Source organism: Poecilia latipinna, unplaced genomic scaffold (genome assembly GCF_001443285.1).
Source record: "Poecilia latipinna isolate Pla-1442-1.1 unplaced genomic scaffold, P_latipinna-1.0 Scaffold592, whole genome shotgun sequence".
NCBI lineage: Eukaryota > Metazoa > Chordata > Actinopteri > Cyprinodontiformes > Poeciliidae > Poecilia > Poecilia latipinna.
In genome coordinates this window covers 302,123-329,998 of record NW_015113208.1, presented here as the reverse complement: position 1 = coordinate 329,998, position 27,876 = coordinate 302,123, and the positions used below count along the sequence as shown (strand labels likewise).

Sequence of the window (27,876 nt, the reverse complement as noted above, 5' to 3'; positions counted from 1 at the left end):
GGAACAACGATGGCAGATGGATTTCATTTCAAACGACTTAGAAATCATTTTCCTATGAGCACAGTAAACACTTCTCACAGATTTTTATTCTCTGATTTTTTTTTTTTTTTTTTTTTGCGACCTGCGATATTTAGTCACACCATTTGACTCTTCCTCACATAAAATTACTCCCCGAGTCTCAAATGGGTGATTGAATTACCCAAGCCTGAGTGTCAAAGTAAAGCACAAGCACATCAGGATCACGCTTTCCACCCTGCACAGCCATAAATCATCTTCTGTCACACATCCCAAACTGGCAAACCATCCTCCCATCAGCACTGAAAGAAGGCTCCTCCTTTTCCTCTATAATTTGTCTTGTCAGCAACTGTTAGTTGGGAAATGAGGCCTGAGTTCTCCCTGGCTTAGCCTGTAGCTGATATAATTGCGTAATGGAGCCTCTTCACTGCACAGAGGATTGGGAGAGGATGAGAGCATTGCTATGCCTGCCGAACTACCTCTTCACTGAAAGAGCCGTGGTGCTACACTGCACGGAGAGACTGCCTCTGACTCTGGACAGTGTTTGCAGACATCAACATTTATGAAGTCGTCTACAAATATGATTAAAAATCACCATCAACACGGTTCAGGTAGTTTTCCGTTATAATAGAGCAACAGCTATAGTGGGCTGGTCGTCTTACAGTGGGTCGTGCCCGAGTCCAAAAAGTAGTACCAGGTGATCTGTGTGAACAAAAACAGAGTGCAACAATCAGGATAGGGAAGCCATGCTGAACAGTCTGCTCAGTCTCAAAGAAGAAGACAGCCAGAAAAGGCTGGAGGTGGAGAAGAACAGGAGAGTGTGAGAATCGCTTTGGTGTCACAACTAATGACTCCAACCCCTTTCTTTTCCTTTAGACTAGCCAGCAGCAATTAGTCTGCTGAGCTTATTATCGGAAACGGCTCCTAAGAACAGTTGTAGACTGCATAATGGAGAAGCATTGTTGAGATGACATGCTAAAGGCAGAGTGTCAGAAAGAACAGGAGCTTCTTAACAAGACAGAGGCCAATTTCAAAGAGACAAATTTCGTTATATAGCATTTTTATCACAAGATTTTTATAGATACTTGACTATGCTATAAAATGGAATTGTATGTCTGGAAAGTACATGATGCCCCTTTAAGAGAAAATTAAGATTTTGTGTGCTTGGTTTTTGGCTGTCTGGTTTGAGTGCAGCCTCAAAACACTGATGTAAAAGCCCAGTCCTTTGCTACTCCACATTAAATAGCATTTTAATCTGCAGTGCAAACAGAGCAGTGAAGGTGATCAAATATTTGTGCTCCACAGAGATGGAGGGAAATGCGTGAGTGATTTTCGTCTTAGATTTTGTGTGCTTGCATCAGTTGTCATTTTATATCAAGATATATTTTAGGCAGCATTAAACAGTTAGAAATTAAGATGTGGAGAAATTAAAAATGTTTACTGAGAAGACCACGCAGAGATGCTACGTTCACACATGTATCCTCTATCCCACACTGCATATTTTAGCATACACACATGCACTCCCAGCACATCTAAATATAGCTCGTTGCCTCAGCTCCTCCATGTTAAATCATACCCTGCTGTCCGGTCTGTGTTCTTCAGAAAAATTCACCCCAGTCATGTTTTCTGTCTGCTGCTAATGTCCCAGCAGCCACCTGGGAATGTGTCATCAGCTGGGCTGTTAAATACCCACCTGCCTCTAACCTGCTGTCATCTCGGCTAACACTAAAGTAATCTAACCTGCATTACGTTTCTGCAGCTCCGACGCAGCTAATCAGTAATAAATGCACATTTTTAGATACATTTTTGAGTTTGTTATTGTGGCCACCTATATTTTCCTTGTAGCGAGCATTGACCTTTCAGTTTCAGAGGTTCCGTGACTGAAAGTTTGTCATTCAAAGGATAATATCTAACTTTTGATTCTGTTCAGACAGTAGCTATAGAAACAGGCTACACTTCTCTTTACATTACACACTTCACACTCATTCCTCTCATTTCAGAAATTTTGCTGTCGAGCTATGAATTTAGAGGTGGCTACACTAAACCAGTTTTTTTCTCCTGCCACCTACTTCAGTCTTAAGTTTTCTTGGACATATGGTCTTGGGTTTGTCGTGTTTGCTGGAGAGGGAGGTGCACAGATGGGACAGTAAAAATGCACTGTCAGATGCTGACAGGCCAAGCTGCTGATCTCCAGACTTGGTACTGACAGTTCTTATGGGAGCGCACATGTCAGATGTCAGTTGCACCACAGTCCAGTGGAGTTCTTTTATCTTATTTTTTTTTGACACAAGATTGGTAACAACAGTGGGAAATAGGCAGCTGAGACAGAATCGAGGCAGGAATTCAATTTGCCCCATTACTTCAGCATAATTTTGTCTTTGCGTTCTTTCTTTTCTGCCACATTGTGGTCTTTATTTAAGCATCACTCTGTGATCTGTGCTGAATACCACTGTGCTTCCTATGCAGACATTCTGCTGCTGCTGGTGGCAAAGTCTGATTATGTGCTCTACTAAACAGGAACTCTGGGTTATATAGCAGGGTGGCTGTTTAGTGGCCAGTGCTGGTAGCGCATCAGACTTAACTGTCTATGCTTGCTGTCCTTTATTTAAGAGGCATCTGGCTGACATAAGTTCATATTCTGCAGATCAGTGAACAGAATCAAGCCCAAGGTGGTAGATAAGATGATAAGAACATAATTTTCTTCTTTTCACATAACAAAATGTTGCACATGATGTAGTTTTGTTCAGTTTCAAAAAGATCCAACACTGTTTGTCTTTTTTCCCCTTGAGTTTGTAAGATACTGTACTCCTCCCCTGACTGTATGTGCACTTTGGCTCATTCTCTCTTAAGAGAGATTGCTGGAATGGGCAGAAAATCAATATGGTAAAGGTTGAGAGACAAGGCCCGTTAATGTAATAGGAATAGGTGAAGTACCCAGAGGCTGAGGGAGGTCAGTTCTGGCATGTTTCCCCCCAGCAGGAGGCCAGAGGAGTTTAGAGTACATTACATTCAAAATAGAATCAGGTGCTAAGCTGCAGCAACAATGCAAGAAGTTTTTTATTTTATTATTTTCAGTTGTTTCTAAGTTTGGGTTATATCCTTTTTTTTATCATAAACTATATGAACTATTTCGTTCATATAGATGAAATCCAGAGGTCAGTGGACAGGGTTAGGGTTTTTGGACAGTTGCCCTAGATGACATCAGAAAAGATGCAAAAACACAAGATAAAAAACAAATCAAAAACTATCTGGAAGTTGCACCTTGAACATATTTACCGTAGCTTTTATTCTATTGCAGTCGGTGGAGAGTTGGCACCCTGTATGCTAAGCAGCTGCCCCTAACTTGTTGCTTAGAATAGAGAAACTATTTTATGTGTTTTGTATGGGACTCGAATGCATTATTCTGCAAAGGAATCTTAGATATTGTTGTGAGGAGGCTGGCGGTTCTCTTCATATACCTGTTAGATAAAATGAAACCGTAAAGCTTTTGACATGATGCCATCTGTCAATCATTCTAGAGTTTGCCAGCAACCGACCAGTCGGCGGTCGCTATTTGTCCTGAAGTACACGCCCCTTAGCTGGGGTTCGACATTGCTAAAGCGCTGCAGTCATGAAGGTTTTGAAGAAAATAGGAAGTCAACAGGAAACATGCAATTATCCAGGGCGGAATACAATTTATTACATTTCCAAAACCCAAACAGAGTCTGGAATAACGCAAGAAATGGATCAAAGCCTGCAGCCAACCTCATGTCCAATTGAATGAAACTTTAACAGCAACTACCACATTTTCACCTGCCCGAAGGTAACTGGTAGTAAACATCCCATTTTTTGTCATAACAACAGGTATTGACAGTCAAATCAAAGCTATCAATACCTGTAGTCATACTTGACTTTATGTGTGTAAATTCCAATGGCATTTCTATGGCAGCATGATAACATAGGCTGCAGTAACTGTGGTATTTACATTTAAGCAACATTTTTACGCTAATATTTTTAAGCATTTTCCGGAAGGCAGATTTTCATAAGCCCGTTTAACATTTGACTTCTCTGTTGTTTTTCGCAAACAACTTTACAGACCTGATGTAGGACTTGTTGGAGAATTTTCTTGTCTCTGTCTTTGGCTTATAAGGCAAAAATGTCTTGGGTAAGACATGCATTGAGTTCCACTACCTTTGCCATTATAACACTGTTTGTTTGTCTGAGGTTTGCTCTACTTCCGCATGGGGGCAAAGCCTGTGAGTATCAAAGTTTTTATTTGGGCTTTTATGCCAATGAAACATTTCAAAGTAGCAATTCATTATATATTTACTAAAAAAACTTCAAAAATGTGTGATATGTAGAGGTCAGCACTCTCTGCAGGCTAGTCATGTTTTCCCCATGCCAAACTCAGTCATCCGTGTCTTTATGGAACTTTGTTTTGTGCATTTGTCCACAGTCATGTTGGTATAGAATGGCCATAAATTGGCCTTTGTCAAACTTTGCTGACGGTCCTAGAAATTTAAAAGCACAGAAAAAGGTTTAAGTTATCCTGTATTATTTATGTTCTTTCATTCGAGAAAGAATTTAATCAATAAACACCATTACACTTAAAAAAGTCATCACCGTCACTATCAGGATAGAATTTCTGTTTTGCATGTACCCTGTGAAAAATAATTTTTTGGCTGCTTTACAGGTAATATAGCAAAACAAAAGACATAAATGATTTCACAATTTCAGCACAAGCAAGCCACGATTCATTTTTTAGTGTGAACTCAGACCGTGCTGCTCTCTGAAATGGTTCATGTCTCCTTAAGTGTAACTGTGGTGGAGATTTGTCCTAATCATCTCACACAGAACATGCTGGTGACTGGTGACTCACAGCATCAAATATGACAGGAATGAGATGTTTTGGCTGAGAGAACAACAGAAGAAATATGAAGCATAGAGAAGTGGAGAGCAAAACACAGACATCAGGCATCCACTAGTTCATTGTGTCAGCTAATCTAAAACACTTTTTCATTGTTGATGTGAAGAAAAGTACTTTTCAATTTCAAAGGGAAGATTTTAAGCTAAAAATCAGTACACTTTGTGCCACAGAAGAGCAGAAATCTAATAAACACTGACTTCAACACAAATCCGATTGAAGTCAAAGCTTTTCTTATATTTGTCGTTGAAACCACTAAGAAAAGGGAAAGTTCAAAACACTTGACACTTCCACAAAAAACCCCCAGAAAAAAGTTATGTGGTTCATTCGGATTGCCTGCGGTGATGGCAACATATTTTCTATGCGCCAAGGCGGAAATCGCTTTTGATTTCGATCTTTTCATGTGCGATGCCACATCGTGCTTCTGTGATTGCAGTCGGTTGGAAAGAAACTGAATTGGCCTTTTTGTAGTCGTGCTCCACTATTTTTCATAACCGCTAATCTGTGCGAGAGTCTTTAAGACTGCACATCATATTTACCTTGACCGCCGCTTTTCAGTGATTTTGATGACAGTAATTCCAGTCACTATGAATTTTATAATGGACCCTTTTAAGCCATTAAATCATTAGTTGCAAAAGGCCAGGTTGCCACTGTTAAAATGCCAGCTGGAAAAAAAAGACAGAAAAAGAAAACCCTGCAACTAGTATTTTTTTCTTCTTCTGGTAACAAGACCAGTTTGATTGAAGCATTAAAATCTGAAAGTTTAAATGGAATATAAAGTTACAAAGTCTTTATTAAAGAGCTTGCAGACATTTTGAATCCATGAATGCTTGATAGTTGTATTTTCTTCTCAGAAGCCAGCTATGAAAACCAAAAATGGAACAGTTCTTGATTTTCATTTTAAGATACACATTAACAATTAAAATACAAACTATCTTTCTTCTTGGTGTTACAAAAAAAAAAAAAAAACAGATGTGAGATTACATTTTGATTGGATTTCCTTGTCATATTAAAAATAACAAAATCAAAACCTGTGGGAAAATAACATTTTTGCCAAGAGGCATTTCTGCACCATTCACTGCAGTTGCAGCAGACAGAGAGGTGGTAGTAACAAGTCACATTTGTTCAATTACATTTAGTAACTTTTTGAAAGAAATATACTGTTAGGAATAATTTTGTATCGGCCATCTCACTGATGTTACAGGTTACAGTTCTAGGTTTGCTTAAGTTTTTCTACAATTGCTCTCTGATTTTACTTCACCACCCTCTGATTTGTGTTACCGTTGTGAGTTGATTTTATGATGGTAAACTGGTAGGTCTTGCTGCAGCAAAGCATCCCCAAACCACAACACTTCCACCTCGATGCTTCATAATTTATAGGAGATTCTTTTGCTGGAATACTGTATTTGGTTTATGCCAAACATTGTCTTATGTTCTGATAGCCAGATTATTTAGTACAGACTATTCTGTACATGAACATCAGTCCAGAAATCTCTTTTGCTGTCTACTTTCTCTATGGCAAACTTCTCTCTGATTAAAAGAACAAGCTTTTCCTATTTGAACATTTTACACTAAGTGACATTCATAAGGTTTCTTTCTTATTATGAAGGCATGCACTTTCATATAAACAGCCAAAAGAGTTCACTGTAGGTCCCATGATGACATTTTTGGGTTTTTATAAGGTTTTTAACATGCCATGGTCTGCTTTCAGGGAGAACTTTCTTGGGCTGCCAGGTTTGGGCAGATTGGCATTGTTATAAAGGTCCTCCATTTGTAGACTATTTTCCAGTTGGCTGGCTTATTTCAAATTCATTTGAGACATCTTTAAACCTTTGTCATACTGAAGCATCTAATAAGATGGTACAGTATGCTTTCTGGAGCCCTGAGGCAGAAGAACATCAAACAAGTAAGATTTGAAGTTTAAACAAGACAAATCTTATCCAAATGCTGTGTAGATGGCAAGCTTTTCCACTAGGGATAAGATAATGGTTGGATGGATGTCTAAAAAAGTTAATCAAAAAAATCATAGCATTGTACAAATCTATATTTGCTACTACCCCGAATACTATCTGCGTGTTGTATTGAATTCGTTTAAGGATGGTGTGGTTCTTGTTTGCAAAGAAAGCCTTTATTTAAATAATTTACCCAAGTCCCTGTTTGGTGTGTTGGAAAAACAAAGAAGAATGTGAAATAATAAAACACTATTCTGAATTAAAAAAAAAATAAAATAATTGTGAACAAAATTAGATTGTTTTATGATGACTGTTTTCATTTCCTTTCTTGCTTTAAAAAAAAACCCTGGTTGTTATAAACATAATAAACAAAGAACTTATTTTTACAGATGTACTAACAGAAAGATTTCTTTGAATAATTAACTAGCACATGAATAAGTGATTCAGAATCATTTGCACAGCTGCTGGAAGGAAAAAGGCGATACACTGAATATGAAGAGGGGAAAACTATTGAGTTACTCATGTATGAACTAATTGCTTTTTTGATGAAGGGCTTATTTCTCTTGTACGAGTTCAGAAGTTTCTTCAATTTATTCCGGCGCCGGCAGCTGCAGCTGGAAACATGAGTGAGGTTATGGAGACATTGCCCACATCAAGGTTACGTCATTAAACATTCAAAAGCTCCCAAAGACCATTGTACATTCACTGAGATTCACGGGTCCTCTCGGTTTTTTATTCTGAGGTCTAAAAAAACTGCTAATCCTATTTTCTGTAATTCAGTTCTATAAAGCCATTATAACTCTATTCTGCTCGGCATACAATTTTGCATCAAAGAAAAAACAATAATGATTAATAGTAAGTGCTCAACAACTTAAAAAGAAAAAAAATGGGTTTCAAGGCTGCAGATGTGTATTATTGTATAAGGTGGAACTTTGATCCTTATTCTTGAAATGCGAGCAGCGTAGGGAAATTGTGTGCAGGATCGTGTTCTTGCTGATTTGGGGATGCATCAATGTGGATTTGAGTATGGAATACACCTTCCCCCTACCAGCCCCCCAAGTCCCACACCAGCTCAAATTGTGTATACAAGATTAGGTCTTTAGGTCTTTGTGGACTTGTGATTCAATTCTAGAAAGCTGCCTCAAGTAATTCTGACACTACTTCAGTTTCATCTCCAAAGTGTATAGCCAACTGTGGATTGCAACAGCGAAGAGAAAATAAATCTGCCTTAAATCTGCTGTATTGAGCCTGTAAAAATGGTGGGACCTTTTAGGTTTGTCCATTTGTGCACAATATTTTACCGGACAGTTTGAATTAATTTGGTACAAAAGCACTTCTACAATGTCACTGTGAAGCAAATCAATTTAGGCAGTATCCTATTAAAATATTGTTGCTACACAACGTTGTATAATCCTTGTGCAAGAAGCTAAAAGTTTATGTGCATATTTTAATACATAAACTTTTGTTTTCAGTCAAAAATGAATACATTTTTATATCAATGTGTGTAGATAAGGATTTTATTTCATATTTGATGCAGACATTATTTCTGTGTGAATAAAGCTCCTTGATTTTGAGCCTTGGGCTTAGAAAGTATCTCATTCTCCTTAAAATGACCCGAATTACCTCTTCCTCTTTTTTTTATCAATAGCTGGACAATCTGGACGAGCAGGCTGCACAGATCAGAAGAGAGCTTGATGGTCGTCTTCAGATGGCAGACCAGATTGCCAGGGTGAGTCAGACTCTACAGGGAGCACTCAGATTGGTTTTAATATGCTTTGTTATATAGTTAATATTTCAGAAATATGGTGTCACTAGTATGGGCACCATGGTGTGAGCTTCAGGCCACAAATAAGGAAAATGAATGAAAGAGTGTTCTATACTTCAGTAGATGTGGATGATTGCGAAGGGTAATTTGTGTTATGTCATTGTGAAGTGAAATTATACGACCTGGTCTTAAGAAGCTTTAAATTGTCAGGCTTTTGATTTCAAGCTGTCTTAGAAATATCTGATTCTTTCCTGTTCTCCCCAACAGGGCGGCAAGTTCCCTAAATTTGTGTCCAAAGAGATGGAGGCCATGTACATCGAGGAGCTCAAGTCCTCCGTGAATCAGCTTATGGCCAACCTGGAAAGCATGCCTGTGTCCAAAGGTGGAGAGTTTAAGCTCCAGAAGTTGAAGCGAGGCCACAACACCTCCATCATCGATATGGGCCAGGAGGACGAGAACACTCTCTCCAAGTCTGATGTGGTTCTCTCTTTTACTTTGGAGGTAATACATGTTTTGGTTTACCAGTGCTACAACTATTACCCCTTTAAGATGTTCACGCCTTGTGCAAATCTACGTCTGCCTCAGCGGGACTAGAAATCAAAACCGATGAGAAACACTTCCCTGCTCCGCGCTAAGAATAGAAACAGACAGCACACCTGTTCAGACGGTCCAGCAGACGCTGTGTGAAGAACAGACTGACGCACACACGTGTGCATAAAAACCTATTTACCTGCTCCTTAATGGGAAATGTGACTCATCTTGTTATCAGCTTGTCTCAGATGAGTTATCACCACAGAACAGAGCGCAATCACACCTCTCTTCCTTATGATGCAGTGCTATTTCAAAGTCGGTGAGTTCATAATGGCCTCAGACTTACTTCCATACAATGTTGGAAGAAATATGCATTAACAACATGAAAGAAAACATTATACCTCACAACACCTGCCACATTTGGAGGACAGGTTTGTGCCGACATCTATTTGATTTATAAATGACCTAAGCAGGTATTCAATAATTATGGGTGTAAAACCATCATGCTGGGCTTAAGACCTAGCTGGTGTATAAGATGCACAAAAAAATATATTATTATCCTATAAATGGTTTTATTGGTGTGACTTGACCAAAATTAGTCCAATGTATGTTAACGCTGTTAATTGATGCACAAAAAATTGACAAAATGTGTCCGAGTGCATTCCCCTGTTGTGAAATCAACATTAAATCATTGCAGAAATTTGGCAAAATTGAACATTTTGAGAAGAAAATCTAAATTAAAACACAACCTGAGATTTCATTCTTGATAAGTGAGTCAGGATAATAACTGTTTTCTGAGAAACAGTCTTTTTTAATATTCATTGAATATTTCTGTGCTAGAACTTCAGAGATGTATTCAGTGATTTCTTGAATCTCAAATGCAAAAGCATTCAAGTTTCAGCAATGTGGATGTTTTCAGGAACTTTTCTACCACGGAGTTTCTTTACGGATGCATCCAAAGATTTTTCAGAGACAAGAAACTGTGTGAGCGAAATCTACCGAAGTTTTGATCCAAGTTGGAGAGCTGTGTAAGACAGTTGAAAACCTTCAGGCCGACCTGGGGCAATGTTACTTACAGCCCACATCTTGCACTACTCAGACATCTAAGCAAAGCTCCATGAGTAACAACCAAGGGTCTCACCTGTGATGAAACGCACATAGCAGCAGACCTGCTCTGTATGTGTTATAGAGTACATATTGTGTAGCTGTCAACCCATCTTTTAATGCCAACATGGAGGAAATTCACAAAGCAATCCAACATTTTATTTTTGCTGCTGCCTTGCACGAGCTATTTGCTTGGATTCTGCAGTGGGTTCACAAAGTGCGCAACTTGCATCAGGTCGCACTTTGCCTTTCTTGAGCGACAAACACAATAGATTAAATGAAGTCATCAGAAATATATAAAATGTTGTTTTTTTTTTTGCTTTTAATTCTTATTGCTATTTTCATTTACAAAAACTCAAGGACATTAAGTGATGAGCTACGATGTAGGCACTGAGCTTATAAAGAGGAGGTATAAGACTTTATGTGGCAGATTATGTCTGCAAGCAGTTTTGAGGATTGGGAGTTGCAGGCTCCATCGAGGATAGCAGCAGTTTTCACAGTCTATTTCAGTGGAAAATCACCCAGAATCTATTGCACAGCGAAGACAGAAGCTGTAAGTGTAAACACTCATTGTTGCTCTAGTAGTATTTCTGGATGGATTTTCTGCGCGCTCCTCTGCTTTTGACTCTCTTGCTCTCTGACCTCTCTAAAGAGATGAGTCACTTCTCGACGATCTTCTCTAAGACTGCTCTGCTTCCCAGGTGGTGATCATGGAAGTGGTGGGGCTGAAGTCTCTGGCTCCAAACAGGATCGTTTACTGCACCATGGAGGTGGAGGGAGGCGAGAAGCTCCAGACCGACCAAGCAGAGGCGTCCAAGCCAACGTGAGTGTGCACACACGGATGCCTGTTTACCACCGGCATTTAACAAACAACGATGTTTGTGAAATACACAGTCCGTTATTTATATTACATTTCAAGACTCGCAGCCGTTTGCTAGGGCAGAAAACAAACTCCATTTACATGGAAGATAAAAGTAATTAAATTGCTGACTATTGCTGTTTTCTTTCAATAAACTATTCGCAGTTTTGTGAATAAGATCCTAGAAGAATCTTATCTAAATGAATTGACTTTTAAGATGCACTTAAAACTTAAAGTAAGCCTCTGTTGCAAAACTCTCCCACATCTCAGTGGTTTCTCAGCTTGCAGCGATACATTCCCAGCGCTCTTCAGGGGCTCTCAGATGCCTCATTTCCTCTCAAAAGCACTTTGCATGTAAATTACGACATTTAAAAGAAATTGGACTGTGCACTTGCACAAAACTTTTTATTTTCTGTTAATCTGGTGTAACTGACATAATCAAATTTTATCCTAATTATGCTGGTACTAACAATGTTGTTTTAGGTGGGAATTTCTAAATATTTAGAGACAGCCCTTTAATGACCCTGATTTGCTCAACCTGTTATAATTTCTGAGATTTTCTATCTGAACCAAACTATTTCAACTGGGTCATTTTTAATCAGGAAGTGGAAATTGATTGTTTAACTCTGTCCAACATTGGAAAAGTATTCCAGTTATTTTTACGTTTTCCTCTTTTGTCACAATATAATCACAGATTTCTATCTGTTTAACTGGAAATGTGTGTGAAAAAGAATAAAATAAAAAGACACATATAGGTGTGTATAATTGTAAAGTTTATTTAAGGAGGGAGCATAATGATGCTACCTGTTAACTTAGGTGAATAGACAGGTCTTCATAGATTTGCAGTTATGCTTGATATCAATCATTTCTCCAATCTTAGGAATATTGTGTAGAGGTGTACTGGCTTCGCACCTTCCTCCTTGAACTTTCTGCTTTCTCCGTTGGTCTTTATGATCCTATTTGTTCACTAACAAGCATTGGATTCCCTCAAAGGACAGCTGCACTTGTCTTAACAAGATAATTTCCAAAGGCAACCGGATTCAATTTTATTTAAGATTACCAAAGGAGCCTAAATAAAAATGCACACTTTTTAGATTTTGATTTGTAAAAGTGCTTGAAAATCTTTCGTCATTCTCCTTTCACATCAAAATTATGCACTTTATTGTGTTGTTCTGGATGTGATGTGATAAAATGTGAACAGGTTTTGCAAGACACAGTACTGGTTATTAATGTAGCTCGTCGGACCTCATTCATCACATCTGCAATGTCCAAATTTAGATAAATCTATCCTCTCCTTAAAATAGCTTCTCCATTAATCTCAGATTCCAGAATTGTACAACTCACTCTATAAAAGAGCCACCCATGAAATATTCATGTACAGTAATATATGCTATTTTTATCCCCAAACGTCTTCTATTGATCCTGATAACACAAGAGACAGATTTTGAGGAAGGGTTAAGACAGCGATGAGGACAGGAACTGGAAGAGAAAAGACAGTGAACACTCTTAAGACAACCACTTTACGCCAATTTAAATCGCTGAATTGAAAGACGTAGCAAAATAGTTTGGATCTACGCTGCATTTAAAGGTTCAGCCTCTGGAAAGTAAATGTTGCAAACTTTGAATGACAGTTACTTGACAGGCTGTATGATGGGTTGAGTGTTCCTATGTACAGAGCGTACATGTACTTGCATACACACAAATGAAGTCACGCCAGATGGATGTTACCCTTCAGACTGCTGCTGGTTATTCACAAACATTAATTAAGCGTGCTCAGCCACCGTGCACTCAGGCTGACATTCAAATTACTGTTATGAATTAACATTGAACTTTGATGACTTGATGGAAGGGTTGATTTTTTTTTTTTTGTATACACAGTACAACTACGAGCAGATTTAGCATGCAGAGGATTTGACCCATTTTGCAGGAGGAGCTCCAAGAACGCACTGCTGTCATGTCCATTATTAGACCTTCCATTTAGAGACAAGGTCACCTTCATGCCAGAACGATATTTGCACGTGAAACCAACACAACTCACCACTGACTACCCGCTGTCTGTCAGCTGTCTCTCTGCTCCCTCTCTAGTTTTCAAGAGCAGCAGCAGTTGATTGTGGAAAATTTTGAGAGGAGGAAAATCCTTTCTTTGGATAGAAATGAACATGTTAGAATCTTAATTTGTCCTTACATGGCGTGATTTTAAGCATTTAATCAAACTGTGAAGGCTGCAAAAGTTTAGAGTTACAGTACTGAAAGTTTAATATTGAATATTTAAAAATAAAAATCTTGTCACTTAAGCCCTCATGGCTACAGTACTGCATATTTCACCTTGTTCCCTGTGTATTTCTGTGTGTTTAGTGGCTCTGAGGAGCTAGTCTGTTAGAAAATGTCTTTGTTACTACTCCATAATCCCTCAGGTATTGTGTTATGGTTTTTTTTGCTTTTGTTCATTTTTAAAATGCTGTTTATTCCAACCGACTCCAATAAAATAGGTTATCAGATTTCATTCAGGTCCCCCTGGAGCCAAAAATATGTTGTCAATTTTTCTTTCTATGCACACTTTGTTATTAAAATCTGCATAGTTTCCTTCCTTCGTGTCCAAAAGATAGAGGCAGTCATTTTACTACAGTTGATTGTTCTGTGTGGTCCAGTGCTTAGAAATAGGAGAAAAAGTTTGGTTTAAGCAAACTTTTTCAACAAAACATTGAACATTGTTGGGTCATTTTAGTTGAAGAATGATCAATTTTCAAGATGTTAATTATGATTGAAAAGGGGATTTCATTGGCGATGTCTGCATCAACACCAATAACAGCTCTGAATCAGTTTTTGCTTTCGGCCAGTTACTGAAAAAAGTCACAGTTGTGTTTTGCAGCTCAACCAGCACTTCCTAATATTTCCCTTGTTAGCCTTTCTCCCTTCATCTGATTAAAATCTTGGAAATCAAAGGGAAACTTTAATTAGTGGACAAAACCAGTAAAATAAAACAGTTTTTTTTTTTTGTGAAAAAAGAAATCACAACAAACACAATGAACTTGTGTTGCAGGCTTTGAACCAAGCCATTAAGAGTATGGCATTGATTACTAATTTTCAGAGAAAATAGCAAAATAGCAAACAAAAAACAAACAAATATGTATCCACATGGGTTTTGAGTCAATTTCCCAATACCTTCCCAATTTTTCGTTACCCACTCACTGCCTTTTTTGCTTCAGCTTATTTGTCTTCAAAGTTATATATTTGAATAAATGAATATTTTACATAAGAGCCCAATTTTAGTGGCTGTGAATCAAATCCCATTTGGATTAGTTGACAAATTAACAATGACAGATTATGACTTCTGATCAAAACCTAAATTATAGTGTGCAACCACCTGCTGGCTAAAGTTATTTAATGGAGTCACATAACTGTTTCCTTACAGTAGAACATGAGTAGTAACTGTTTGTGAAAGCCAGTAGCAATGAACAGAACTGTTACTGATGTGTTTTCAAAGTGTTTGATACATCCTCACTGTACCAACAAACAATGTGTAGCAGTACAACAAATCAGTCTATTGACCCATACAAAGTGCAAAGAAAAATGCTGGGATAAAAAAAAATGGAGTGCATTAATAGTAGAGCCATAAATAAGAACAAATAAATTAAAAATTACAGTTGTATTGCACATGGCCTTCAAAGAGGCGACATATTGATCAGAATTACAGAACAATTGTAAAAGCTGTTCTTGAGGCATTAGTGTGAGACCTCAGTACTCTGGTTCTGCGCCTCGATGGCAGCAGCTTCAACACCCAGTGTCCCGGGTGTAGACGGGCCCTTTTGAGGACAAGAGCATTGCAATTTAAACATTACCTGGATTTCTCAGTTGCTTTCCTGTTCTTCCACAGTTTCCTTTTTGTATCCATACACAAATATGTGAATATAAAACCGTAATAGAAATTACACAGTCGTATTGCTCCAACGAGACATTGTTGACTGTTCAACAGATGAGATCACTGTGTTACACTGTCATGGAAAATAACCTCTTGAGTGTTTTCTGTTTTGTCTTTCAGCTGGGGAACCCAGGGGGACTTCACCACTACACACCCTTTGCCTGCTGTCAAGGTGAAACTGTTTACAGAGAGTACAGGCGTGCTGGCGCTGGAAGACAAAGAGCTGGGCAGGGTAAAGCCTCTGTTTACTCACAATTTTAGCAGTTACAGAAGATCAAGGATCACGCCAGCGATAACCAAAAATGAAAACACACATGCAACAGTACGCTTAAAGTATCTTATCAATTGCTTTTTAGAGAAAGGTAACATTACAGTTTCATATTTATCAATGTCTCTACTAGGTGTTGACTCAGATCACCTTGGATAAAAAACACCATGGTTTCACAATAACAGGCTATTTATGCACTAACTGACAACAAAGGTTTTCAGTACATTTATCAACCAGAAAGATGAGTGTTATTCATACAACTTCCAAAATATTCTCATGGATGCAGATGGTTAAGAACTGTTTTTTTTTTTTTTTTTTTTTTTTTTTTTTTGGTATTACACAGAAACACAGTCATAAATAGTAACTTAGTTGGATAATTTGTATCCACAAGTAGAGCCTGCAGTCGAATTTGTCAATGATTTTCTGTGTCTATATTGCCAGTTGTAAGTTTAAAACAGTGTGCTAAATGGTGCTGATGCCATAACCGTCCATGTTTTTCGCTGCCAGAAATATTTTCAAACAGCCAAATTCATATTTCATTAAGCTTTTTTTAAGCACATTGTGCTGAGGGGAAGGGGCAGCTCTGTATTACTACATGCCTCATTTTGCTGTGGAAAACTCCTGTCTAAGCAGATTCATTTGGTTTTCTTGTAACCAATAGAAACATTTTCTCAGCCAGCTGATTGGCAGTGCACAGCAGCAGCAAGTGGTGGAGGGGAAGTACCACATCACTTCATGATCCATATGTATAAGATGTGATATATTTTTCTTTCTGCCAATTGATAGATTGCTCAGCAACAGGTAGAGGAGGGACAGCATTACTTAATGCTCCATAGGGACGTAGAAAGTTGTGGTTAAAAAACTTTAACCATGCCTTTTTAAAACCTTGGTGCATCTCTACATTGTTTCCTTCTGAGTAAGAAACACCTTTTGTAATGAAGTAAAATCCAGCTACTACTAAAGAAAAATTCTGGATTCAATTTAGGCATTTTATTTAAATCTCATCTGACTCAATTTGATATAAATGTCATGAAGGGAAACAGGAATGTTTAAAACTACCTTGTATTTTCATGCCTAAAAGTGACAGGTACCTAAGAGAGGTAGTTTTGCTGGTATGCGTTGGGCCAATGGCGCCTCAGATGTCCCTGTAGTGACAGTGACCTTGTCTGAGACAGAGTTCTTTGATCTCCCACTGCAAGAGAGTTGGCAGGAAAGCAGGCTTCCTCGAAGCTCTTTAAGTCAGCAAAGAGAGATTAGGCCTTCTCTTTTTTTTACTTCTTCTTCTTCTTCTTCTTCAAGGCAGAGAGAAACGGTGTTCTTCTGTTGCTTCACCGCATTGCAATTTAATATTTCACTAGAGGCAAACACACACAATCACCAGCCTCTGCAAAGACTAACGGTTGCTGCTGAATGCTGCACAGAAAGACAAAATAAAGACTTTCCAGCAGAAAATAAGAGGAGATCAGTAATTTTTTATTTATTTATTCATTTTTGCCATTTGTGGTGTCTTTGTACGCAGGTTGTCCTCCACCCAACACCTAACAGTCCCAAACAGTCAGAGCTCCATAAGATGACTGTGACAAAGGCTTGCCCTGACCAAGATCTTAAAATAAAGCTGGCTATACGCATGGACAAACCACAGAACATGAAACACTGCGGGTAAGAGAAAGTCAGCAGCTAAATAAGACACACAGGGATGTTCTTATGAGGATTTAATTTTCTGTGCCTTTTCCTGTAAAACTCCAACCCTTCTCAGCTCCTTGGCCTCATTTCTTTTCATGTGCTGTGGAAAAATACTGTGAAGTGCACATCTCCCCCTGGTGGATGACAGTGTGTAGCTTATATACATATATATGTGTATTTACCTATGTGTATGTTTGTTTTATTTTATTTATTTATTTATTTTGTAGACAGAGCCAGCACATTCAAATTCACCGAATTTTTTATCCCTATCCTTTTTTTTTTTCCTATTCAGACTTGTTGTATAAGAGGTCCGTGTTAAAAGGCTTGTTCAAAGTTTCTTCATGTTAACCATTAAGTGTTTTCTGATCTGTCATCGCCTACGTTTACTGCTGCCGCAGGTATCTGTGGGCTTTTGGGAAGAACGTGTGGAAACGCTGGAAGAAACGTTTCTTTGTGCTTGTGCAGGTGGGCCCTTTCTGAAAAAATGATGTTTAGTCAACCTGATAGTCATTACTGAAGCTGTTATTATTTGTTATTGATGTATATATACTATGTATCACTTCTCTGCGTGTAGATTTGGGTAAGTTTAGGAGAGATGGTATTCTTTTTGTAGCTACATCTTGAATTGTGAACATCATCACGCCTCTGTCTAGCCTGAATGACATGTTCACATTTATATTTTAGGATTTTGTGGGATGACAAAAAAATAAATGCTTTACAAGTTGGATTTTCAACAATTTTGCAATATAAGATGATGAAACTGCAAAAAACAAATTTAAGTTTTGGATTTATAAATTGGTTATAATTAATGTCAAAGTCATTCTTGATGTTGTTGCCCAGCGTGTAAACAGCAATTAAAAATTAACCTCTTTTCTGTCTGCTTAATGTGAGCTCTTTAACTTTGTCTCTAGGTGAGTCAGTATACCTTTGCCATGTGCAGCTACAGAGAGAAAAAATCCGAACCACAGGAGCTTCTGCAGCTGGATGGGTATACTGTGGACTACAGTGACCCCCAGCCTGGTAAGAATGCACAGGGAAAAAAAAAAAAAAGAATAAAACTGCAAGCAAACATACAGGTATTTTATAAATTTTTAATGTTCTTTGACATCTCAAAGGCTTGGATGGAGGCAGGGCTTTCTTCAACGCCGTGAAGGAGGGCGACACTGTGATCTTTGCCAGTGACGACGAGCAGGACCGCATCCTGTGGGTCCAGGCCATGTACCGTGCTACTGGCCAGTCCCACAAGCCCGTCCCACCCACTCAGGTCCAGAAACTAAACTCCAAAGGGGGGGCTTCAGCCCAAATGGATGCTCCCATTTCTCAGTTCTGTAAGTAACCCATTGCGCAAAAAAGCATTTGGTTAGGCAGAAAACAGTTTCCAAAGCTCTAACCCATAAATGTGTCACACCATGTGCTCCCCACCCCTCCTGCAGCTACAAAACATTCCCGTAGAGCTAACACACAAGCACGCGCACAAATGCATTGGTCTCTCACGGGTTTTCCTCCGGCATCTGATGGACTTCCACTCATTGTCACCACTCCCTCCGTGTTTAACGGCGCACCTCCATGCTATTCCATCAGTCGGTTCATTAGGAACAACCAACCTGAAAGAGAAGTCAGCATCCAGATGCAGGTTATGACCTGTAGAGTCCATCACACATAGGATTCAAACACTCAGACCAGCGGCCTGGTTAAATCAAGTTTTATCCAGACATGAAATAAATCCTAATAAATCTGTGACTGTACTTGTATTCCTAAGCGGTCTCCAGGCCAGGTAGCAAAGGGAAGGTAAGGCTGTCTAAACAGTGTGCCGTCTGTACCAACTTTTGTTTTAAATGTCTCTTGTGTCCTCCCAACCCCCACCCCAATTTGAGAAGCTAATCGATTCTAACAGCAGCAATTTCCTTCCCTAAATCAGAGCTTACTCAGGTTGGTTTTGAGCCTGGCACTCATTGCTTTCTTCTCATCCTAACCCACAGTAACAGCACTAAACAGACCTCCTACCTATCAGAATTAATGATACATATTAACAATCCCCCAATAATAGATCCTGCTATTCAGAAAAAAAAAATAAAAAAAATTTTGTGTGCATCATTCTTTTTCAAATGTATTAAATACAATTTTTATCAAAGGAAATGCAGAAAAAATAATTGGCTTAGTTTTGGACAAATATTAGTAGTAACAATAAAAAAAAAAATCATACTTATTCCAATGTTTCTGACTGTATAAGACGGAAAATAGTAAAGTTACATAAAATCCTGTCACGTAAGATTCTCTGTTGTTTCTCCATTGTTTATTTTTCGTCCAGTACGTGATCCTTGTTGTGGTTAGTTGATTCCTCTGCTGCCAGCTGTCTGCCATTCAAAAAGCCTCCTCACAGCGGCACAGACTCCCCTCCTTCCTGAAACATTGTGGCAACACCACCACGCGTACATGTTTCACCCCCTGGTGGTCTTGAATGGCACTGGGACCATTTTACATGCACAACCCTCCTTACCCTGCTGCAGTGGACACCTAAATAAAGAAGTGTGAGTCATATGAAGGCTCCACAATTTGTATTTATCAATTTTCTGGTGCACATTGCACATCAAAATTTATCTGTAGAAAAGGGAAATGTGTTTTTTTTTTTTTTATCTAATTTTGACAAAATATTTACATCTTTTTTTTTGCCACAATGGCATAGCACAGTGTTATTTATAAAGTTAATAGGATAAATAATTTTTTTTTATGCAGTTGAGAAAATATATTTAAAAGAGACACGAAACAAATTCAACAAAGATACAAAGTTTATGTTTGATGTAGATAGACATAGCAACATACCGCATTTAGTTTCTGTTTTAGTGCCTATAGACGCATTAAAACATATCTTCCAACATTTTTGTATGTTTGATGTAACACATTTTCTGTGCTATTCAACTGAAATAACAAGCACATTTCATCTTACAAACATTCTCCAAATCTTTTAGATTAGGCAGATTTCTCTTGTCAATCTCAGTTTTCAGAAGACCTGACAGATGATTTGACAGTTTTAGTGCTGCACTCTGTTGCAAAACATTACTGTTTTTCTGGTGAAGTTATTCTTGTGGGTAACACTTTATTTGAAGGGATGTGCATGAGACTGACAGGGCACTGTCATAAACATGACATAACACCTGTCATAAACATAAAGAAGTCTTTATGAATGTTTATGACAGTTGGCATGAAGTGTCATTCGGTAAATAATGACACTTTTAATGCAAAGTTGCTCCCCTTCAAATAAAGTGTTACCCCAAGTTTTCACACATACGTTACATCTTCTAATGGAGACCTGGAAGTTTTGGGTCAGAACTGACTGATTGCTTACTATTTCATCCACCTTGATAACTTTGGGCTATTTTGGTAATGCTCTGCAGTACTCCTAGTCAAAGAACACCATTTCTTTGTAACTATGGGCTGACAAGTTCCAATTTGGTTCCTCCAAGCCATAAAACATTCTCCCACAAGGTTTAATTAGATTTTAGGCAGGCCTGGGGTTTTTCTGTTGAGGAAAAGGCTCGTGTCTTCCAGCCTCACTCCTTAATCCAGACTTAAAGAGAACTCATCAAATTGTTGTCACATCTACAACACAACCAAAATTTGTTGAAAATTCATGCGGCTCCTTCAGTGTACCTATTGGCCTCTTGACGCTTTAGCAGCTTCTCCTGATACCTTTGCACAAGGAGATTATTGTGATCTCTCCCATGCTCTTCGCAGACCGCTGCAGCTTTCGTTAAAGGAGAAGTGTCAGAGGAGAAATCCTACTGAGAAATCAAAACCTTACTTTAGTTTTACCAGATTCACCATGATTGATGCTTATTACACCTTTTTTAATAGGTATATGTTCTCTCCAAACACCTTTGTTTGTTTTCAGTTGAACTGCATGAGATATATGTCACACGAAGGGAGTGGGAGACTTTAAATCCTACCTATAAGCATTTAATGTATTAGTTATTGGCTCATACTGTTGAAGAAGCCACAGCCCTTCCACTGGGTTTGCAAAAAGATCCCAGTTTGCTGTGAGAGTTTGGCGCAGAGTTGTTCTAGTTGGATGGCATCATGACTGACTTTCAAGCATGGAATTAGCAAGTAGTTCAGGAGTTTATTGCTCTTCATAATGTTTCAATCAGATTGTAACATCTGACTTTTCTCTTCTTTAGAAAGGGCGAGACTAGTGGTAGTATATCTAATGGATGCGCTGCTTTAAGAGCAGCAATAGCGAGGGCAGTCCTGTTATACGCTTCAAAAACACAGATTTATCAGTTAAACATGAAAGCTCTGAAACTGGCTGCAGTAGCAGAGGCTCTATCGATCCATTTTTCCAATCTGCAGGTTGGCAGTCCAACTACACACCGCTTATGAAATATTATGATCCACCAGAGCGTGCCAGGATAGACAAATGCCAGGTGCTTTTGTTAAAATAGAACAGTAAGTAGTAAGGATTTCTTGATTTAGACCTTATGTCTGAGTCACTGGAGATGCCGTATCTGCCTTAAAGGTCAGCATAACAAACTCTTTTTTTTTTTTTTTAGCACTAAACAAATAAATAACTAAATGTCTCCAGTGGTCTTGTGAAGTTTGGTTTGTTAAAATCACCAAAATTTTGACATATCATCCAAGAAATACATATATTTTTAATTTTTTATATGTGGTGCAAGATATTTTGTTGACAAAGAAAAATGTAAAATAATAAATAAAATAAAAAAACTCCAGAAGAGAAATGTAAAAAGTATTTGCTACATTGCAGTAGATTGCAGTGTAAATTTTCATTGAGACACAGGAGACTAAATAACATATAACACTTCTTGAAAGTTTCAATCAAGTCTAATAAAATTGATTGCCTTAAAGACATTCATTATAGAGGCCAATAACGACATACACCTAAATACATATTCTCTCATCACTACTTTCTGGTTGCTTTTTGAAAGCATCAAAAACATCATCTGTGAAATAAATGATTATTCCAGTTCAGTCAGTGTCCTACAGAGCAGAAAAAGGTCAGATTCATGAGGTTCCATATACTCACAATACTTTAAGTAGGACTGGGACATTCTGAGTAACTCGGGTTGTTTTTGATCTGAAAATGTAAGTGTTAGTGCATTTGGGGATGTACTTTCTACAGCTGGAAAGGAGAAAGTTACCTGGTCCAAAGAAGAATCCACATGTGTTCAAAAAGTGCCATTATCAAAATGAGTATCATTATCAAAATCCTTAGATATATGGTACTACTGGGTCAGCATATTCAATTTCTCACATATTTTTGCTATTTTCTAACATAAATGTTTGACATAAAACAAACTACCTTTTGTTGATACTTTATGTTCTTGTGTTCTCGCCAGTTTCCCTTTTTACAGTAACATTTGTGTTTGATCAGACTGACAGTACTTAACATACGGCTCTCGGCTCCTTTAAGTACTCGTCTTTTTTGTCCCAGAAGAAACTAACTGCAGTGGAGTGATGAGGATCGTAAACTGTCTTCTTCTCTCTGTCTCTCTTCTTCTTCTTTTTCTCTCTCTGCCTGTCTTCCTCTTTGTCTCTTTTAATATACCAGGACATCTGTTGTTCACACATCCTCACATGTGCTCACACACCTCCGCCCAACACACTCTCGTGTTAGTTATAGGCTGTTGTTTTTTCAGTTGTGTTTTTATCTTCTTCATGCTTTGCCTGGACCCTTCTTTAGTAAATTGCAGCTGCTAGGTCAGGGTCTCTCGTGATTTGCTCTCCTCCAGCCTTGTTGCTAGTCTTTATGTTATTCTGGTTTGTCCCTTCTTACCCTGCTGTCTTCTAGCTGGACTCAAGGGTAAGTGCTTCCTTGTAGCCGGCACTGCTCAGATAATCCCCGGCGATTATCTGACAAATGCAACGTTCTTTCTCTCTTCTCTCCCTCTTCTTCCTCCTCTTCTTCTCCTTTTTCACGTCTCGCTTCATGTCTTAGACATTAGCTGATTAATTTTTTTTGTTTTTAATAACCTCAGCTTGAGGATCAAAGTAGAAGCATCCATTCGTGCCCGTATAGGATGCATGTATTTTATATCTAAGAACTTATTATTTGACTCAGTAATGATTGACGTTTATATTAAAGCTGTTTCTGCATAATTGCCTTCTCTCTTTTTTCTTATTGGTGGCTGGATCCCTCAGAGTAAAGCTACCCTGTAATAAAACTTGATTAAAAGATTAGATGGTAAACTGTTTTGTGGTTATGAGGAAGGGAAAGCAGACGGATTTATTTGCCGAGCAAAAACATAAAGATATATGCTATATATATCCTATTGTACCTTTAAAACGATTCAAAATTTATATGTAAACTCAGCAACAAAAGAGTCTGGGAATATTATTTAGGTCAATAATTGTAAAATCTGATTAGTCACCTTTACAACATCCATGAAATGAGCTACACTTGTAAATGTTGGGGCAGCGTACCCCAAAAATATGCCAAATCCCAATGCAATATTCTATCACTGGTATTAACTCTTGTTCAACTTCATTGCAAACTTTGACTGGTCCGTTCATGGGACCAGAAGTTTTTTGAGTTTGAGTGCAGCAAATACAGCAACTGGACGTTGTTCCCAATGACCAACTTTTGTGAGACTGGTCATGTCAAATCAGACGTCCTAGAGTTGGGAATCCAGAGAAAAACCCCAAACAGACTGGTCCCTTTACTTCTGCTAGAAAAAAAAAAAAACTAAAACAAAACTGTAAGCTTTGTTCTTGAGATTCACATTCAAATTTTGTACAACCGCATCACTGATCAGGAAAACAAGAACGACCTTCATCATGTAAGTTATTTGCAGGGATGACAACTGCACCACCAGTGGAACGAGAGAAAGAATGTGAGGCAATGCCACGTTATGTGATGAACTACTCACAGTATGGAGAAGGCATGGAGAATTGCCACAATGATTGTGTGACATCTTTCAATGAGGAAGTGTCATGGTGTGAGGAAATGTCTTTCTTACAGTCAAATCAAAATCTGTCCCACAGTGACTCAAGCTTACCTATATTCTAACCCCAGACATGATATAATCTAGTTCTGCATATATGTACTGTTTATAGTTACCATACAGAACTACTTCATTTTGAAAAAAGTATGCAGAGAACTTGAGACACAGTAGTTTTTTAAGGGTAGCATTACTTTCTAAATAGAGTCTGCAGTTCTGCCCTGAAGCAGGAAGAGAAAAGAAATGACAGTAAAAAATGTCCATAAAATATAAAAGGCCAGAAACTGTCCAAAAGTGAAAAAGACAGGAAATGCCAGAACAACGAAGTCAGGATCATCACATATTGTGGAGGGAATGGTCAGAACGGTTCAGGTCCGCTTTATGTGTGAATGAGCAATAACACAAGTACATTCATCTACTGATGATTAAAGATTGGCACGGCTGATCTGATGATGCCACGCTGGCTGTTAAGATTACACAATATGAGGAAAACCTGACATTGCGATATTGTTGATGAATGATGTGGTGTCTATCGTGGTTAACCAGCATTTTCCTCAATCTTTTCTGTTTTTCGTCATCATCAACTTGCTAACTTAGATCAATATCAGATGCATGTTTTTGGTCAGCGAGGTTTTAATACATTGTTTTTGAAGTACTATAACCTTCAAAGTATTTCATCAAATGAGTTTTTGTGATATTGCTCACATCAAAATAGTAATGACCTTTGAAATTTAATATTCAGTGAAGCTCTACTTTGTATGGATCTTTTATGGGCTGTTGGAGTTACTGACACAATAAAATGAATTAACTATTACAAATGACCAATATTTATGCAGGATTTTCCTTTTTCCTAGAAAAACAATCATCTAATCCTACTAAAAACAGGAGAATATTGCAAGAGACCTTTGCTGCTTTTGGCATTGTGCATTTTCTTTACAAAATGCAAAAAAAAAAAAAGAAATAGAAGTAAAGGTGACTAAATCTGATTAAAACATAACCCATTTGTTTATGTGATAAATGATTGTCTTAAATAATATTTCCAAACTGTTTAGGGAAATGTATTTATGTGAGGAGAGGCAATACAGATGCACTGCTGTTTGAAAAATGTATCCATTGCATAGTAAGTGTTCATTTTTATGCTTTATTTCTGAGGGCTCAATTACTTTTAATTATTTTTTTTCTTTGAGCTTTCCTTGATGAGAGTTGGCAAATATGTATGCGGAGTATTCTGAATGCCAAAGACAAGGAGTAGCCACTGCCGCCCCTTCTTCCAGTGAAAATACTCCGGACCCCCTCCTCCCTTCTCCCTCTTACTGTAGATGGGCCTGTAGACGTAGAGGTTAGACCGGTGTTACGCCTCCCAAAAAAAGGAGAGGTGTCACTATGTTTTCTTTTGACTGCCCTTGTTTTGCTTGATATAGGACAACACCCGTGTCGTGTGTCCATACTTCTGTACAAAACGGAGAATTTTTCATCCATTCCTCCCCCCCATCTCCCAGAGAATGATAACAGTTCTGCCTCTGTCGGCTTCATGCTATATTTATCCATGTACTTGCACCAAATTGTAATGCTTTTACCCTTTTAGAGTTCTCCGGTAGTGGTATGCCTGTTAGTGTGCTCCTTAGAGATCATGAATACACTGCAACATACTCAAGTATTGTCAACTTGCAGATGCGTAGAGAACAGGAAAAAAAAAAGGGAATGCAAATTAAAAAAAAGAAAAGAAGATAAAATGCAAATTTCAAAAGGGGTCTGCAGATGTGCATGACGATTACAAGCGTATTGAAAACTCCGATCTCCAGCATGTTGGAACCTGTAAATGTATGCAAAAGTAACATCATATTCACTTTGGTGATTTCTTTTTTTTGTTTGTTTGTTTTATTTGTGGTTGAAGTTATTATGAACACATTTATGTGCGTTATGTTCAATGTTTTTGATTTACATGTCATTTAACTAAACTAAAAGAGAATGAATCCTATTTGATGTCTCTCATATTTCAACCTTGCACACACTTTCATAGCCCTCTTTGATGTTTTCTCACCATTTCATTCTTCCACTACAAGGTCAATTCTCTTGTCTTAATGTGATTGTTGCTTTTATACTTTAACAACTCGTTTCTGTCTCACTGTCACCCTCAAAAAACCCGTCCAACCAAACAGATTCTCTTTCTTACCTCCAATGCATCTCCTTCAGTGTTTACAAGCATTAAGTGTTTCTGTCCAGATATTTCCTTTTTACACACTATGCTTTCTTCTGTTTTTTTCCCCTCTGTCTCTTACTGCCATTGTCAGTTTCTACTTGTCTCATGTTTTCCTTCTCAGACTGAAGTGAAAATGACTCAAAGATGAGTGTAACTCTGTAGGGTTCCTTCTTACATAAAGCCAGGATGACACCCTCTCTCTGACCCATGGGGTGACAGTTGTGCCCTGTTGTGTATCTCAGTCCTGTCCTGACGAGATCAGGTCTCCACTTCCCACATCCCTCCACCGAATTGCCATCACTCATTGTCAGCGTCTCCTGAATGTGAAAACTGCCACTCCCACAGAGGACATGATTGTACCTCTGGTCTTCATCACTGTGTCATTGTCTCTCAGCCTGTTACAATATTTACAAGATAAAAATATATATATATATTATTTGTAAATGCAGTATGTAAACAAACCCACCAGTGGTTAATTTCTCCAAATTTACTCAGTTGCAAGGCCTTGCAGAAGTATTCACACTCCTTGAACTTTTCACATTTTGCCACAAACTTCAATGTATTTTCTTTTGATTTTGTATAATGGACTGATATGAGGTAGTGCATGATTGTGAAGTGGAAAGTAAGTAAAATTTATTTTATATGTATTCAGGTTCATGGAGTCAGTACTATGCTGCACCATACTATGCTGTACTTGTATCTGGTTAGCTTGTTGTCTCTTGGAGTTTCTCCCAGCTTTGCGCATCTTGAACTGATTTTTGCCCATTTTGTCTGAATCGAGAACATTATTGTTCAAGCTTTCCCGTGGATTTTGAATTACATTTACATACAGCCACCACCATGTATCACTATAGGGTCGGTATGCTCAGCGTGATGTGAGGCGTCAGTTTTCCGCCTCACCTTGCATTTATATATTAGCCAGAAAAAAAAAAAAGTCTTGACCAGAGTCAATTATCTCACTTCTTTGATGTGCCCCCTAGAGTGTGGCAACTTTTAAATAAGACATTTCTTTCTTATCTTTCATGAATGCTAGATTTGTGACAGGCAGTGATCATATCATATCGACACATTCGTTACTGTTTCTCTGATTAACGCTCTCCTTGCTCAGTCTGTTTGTTAGTTTAGGTGGAGGCCATGTATTGGTAGGTTTGTAGCTGTGCAATAATGTTTATTCTTATGATGACAGACTGAGTCGATGAGATGTTCAAGGGTTTAATCTTGCTTTAAACGTCCTCAGAACTTTACATCCGATCTGTCTGCTGTTTTTCTTGGTCTTCATGATGCTGTTTCTTCACTAATGTTCTTTAACTTATGTCAGAGACCTTCACAGAACAGTTGTATTTATGCTGAGATTAAGCTGCATCCAATTTACTCAACCCAACTTTCAGACATTTGTAAAAAAAAAAAAAAAACCTTTTGAAACCAGTTTCTTTTTATTTATGGTTCTAGTTCACAATTATGTGCTCCGCTGTGTTGACTTCTCACATAAATTTCAGTACATTAAAGATTGTGGTTGTAAGGTGCCAAAATGTGAAAATTTTCAGGGAGCATTTAAACTATATATATATATATATATATATATATATATATATATATATATATATATCAAAATATTATATTTTATTAGGTTTCACAAACCAGGCTTAATGTTTTAGTGGTCTTTCCCCCCCCCCCCCCTTTTTTTACACAATTTTTTTAAAATTTTTTTGTTTTTTTTTATA

At 38.0% G+C, this 27,876-nt stretch overlaps 1 protein-coding gene across 11 annotated transcripts in view; it reads left to right on the top strand.

Moving 5' to 3' along the window:
* The window catches only part of LOC106953609 (calcium-dependent secretion activator 1-like), a 108,369-nt gene that overhangs the window by 36,924 nt on the left and 43,569 nt on the right, over positions 1-27,876 (top strand). For 7 of the 11 annotated variants that reach the window (XM_015042503.1, XM_015042505.1, XM_015042500.1 and 4 more), the window contains exons 4-12: positions 8,519-8,599; positions 8,903-9,136; positions 10,972-11,093; positions 15,169-15,280; positions 16,836-16,975; positions 17,398-17,464; positions 17,911-18,019; positions 18,115-18,327; positions 22,806-22,817. In XM_015042503.1, coding sequence (XP_014897989.1) covers positions 8,519-8,599; positions 8,903-9,136; positions 10,972-11,093; positions 15,169-15,280; positions 16,836-16,975; positions 17,398-17,464; positions 17,911-18,019; positions 18,115-18,327; positions 22,806-22,817 — 1,090 coding nt within the window. The remainder of the gene's footprint in view (positions 1-8,518; positions 8,600-8,902; positions 9,137-10,971; positions 11,094-15,168; positions 15,281-16,835; positions 16,976-17,397; positions 17,465-17,910; positions 18,020-18,114; positions 18,328-22,805; positions 22,818-27,876) is intronic. The other 4 variants (XM_015042504.1, XM_015042506.1, XM_015042501.1 and 1 more) reach the window with 1 other exon arrangement.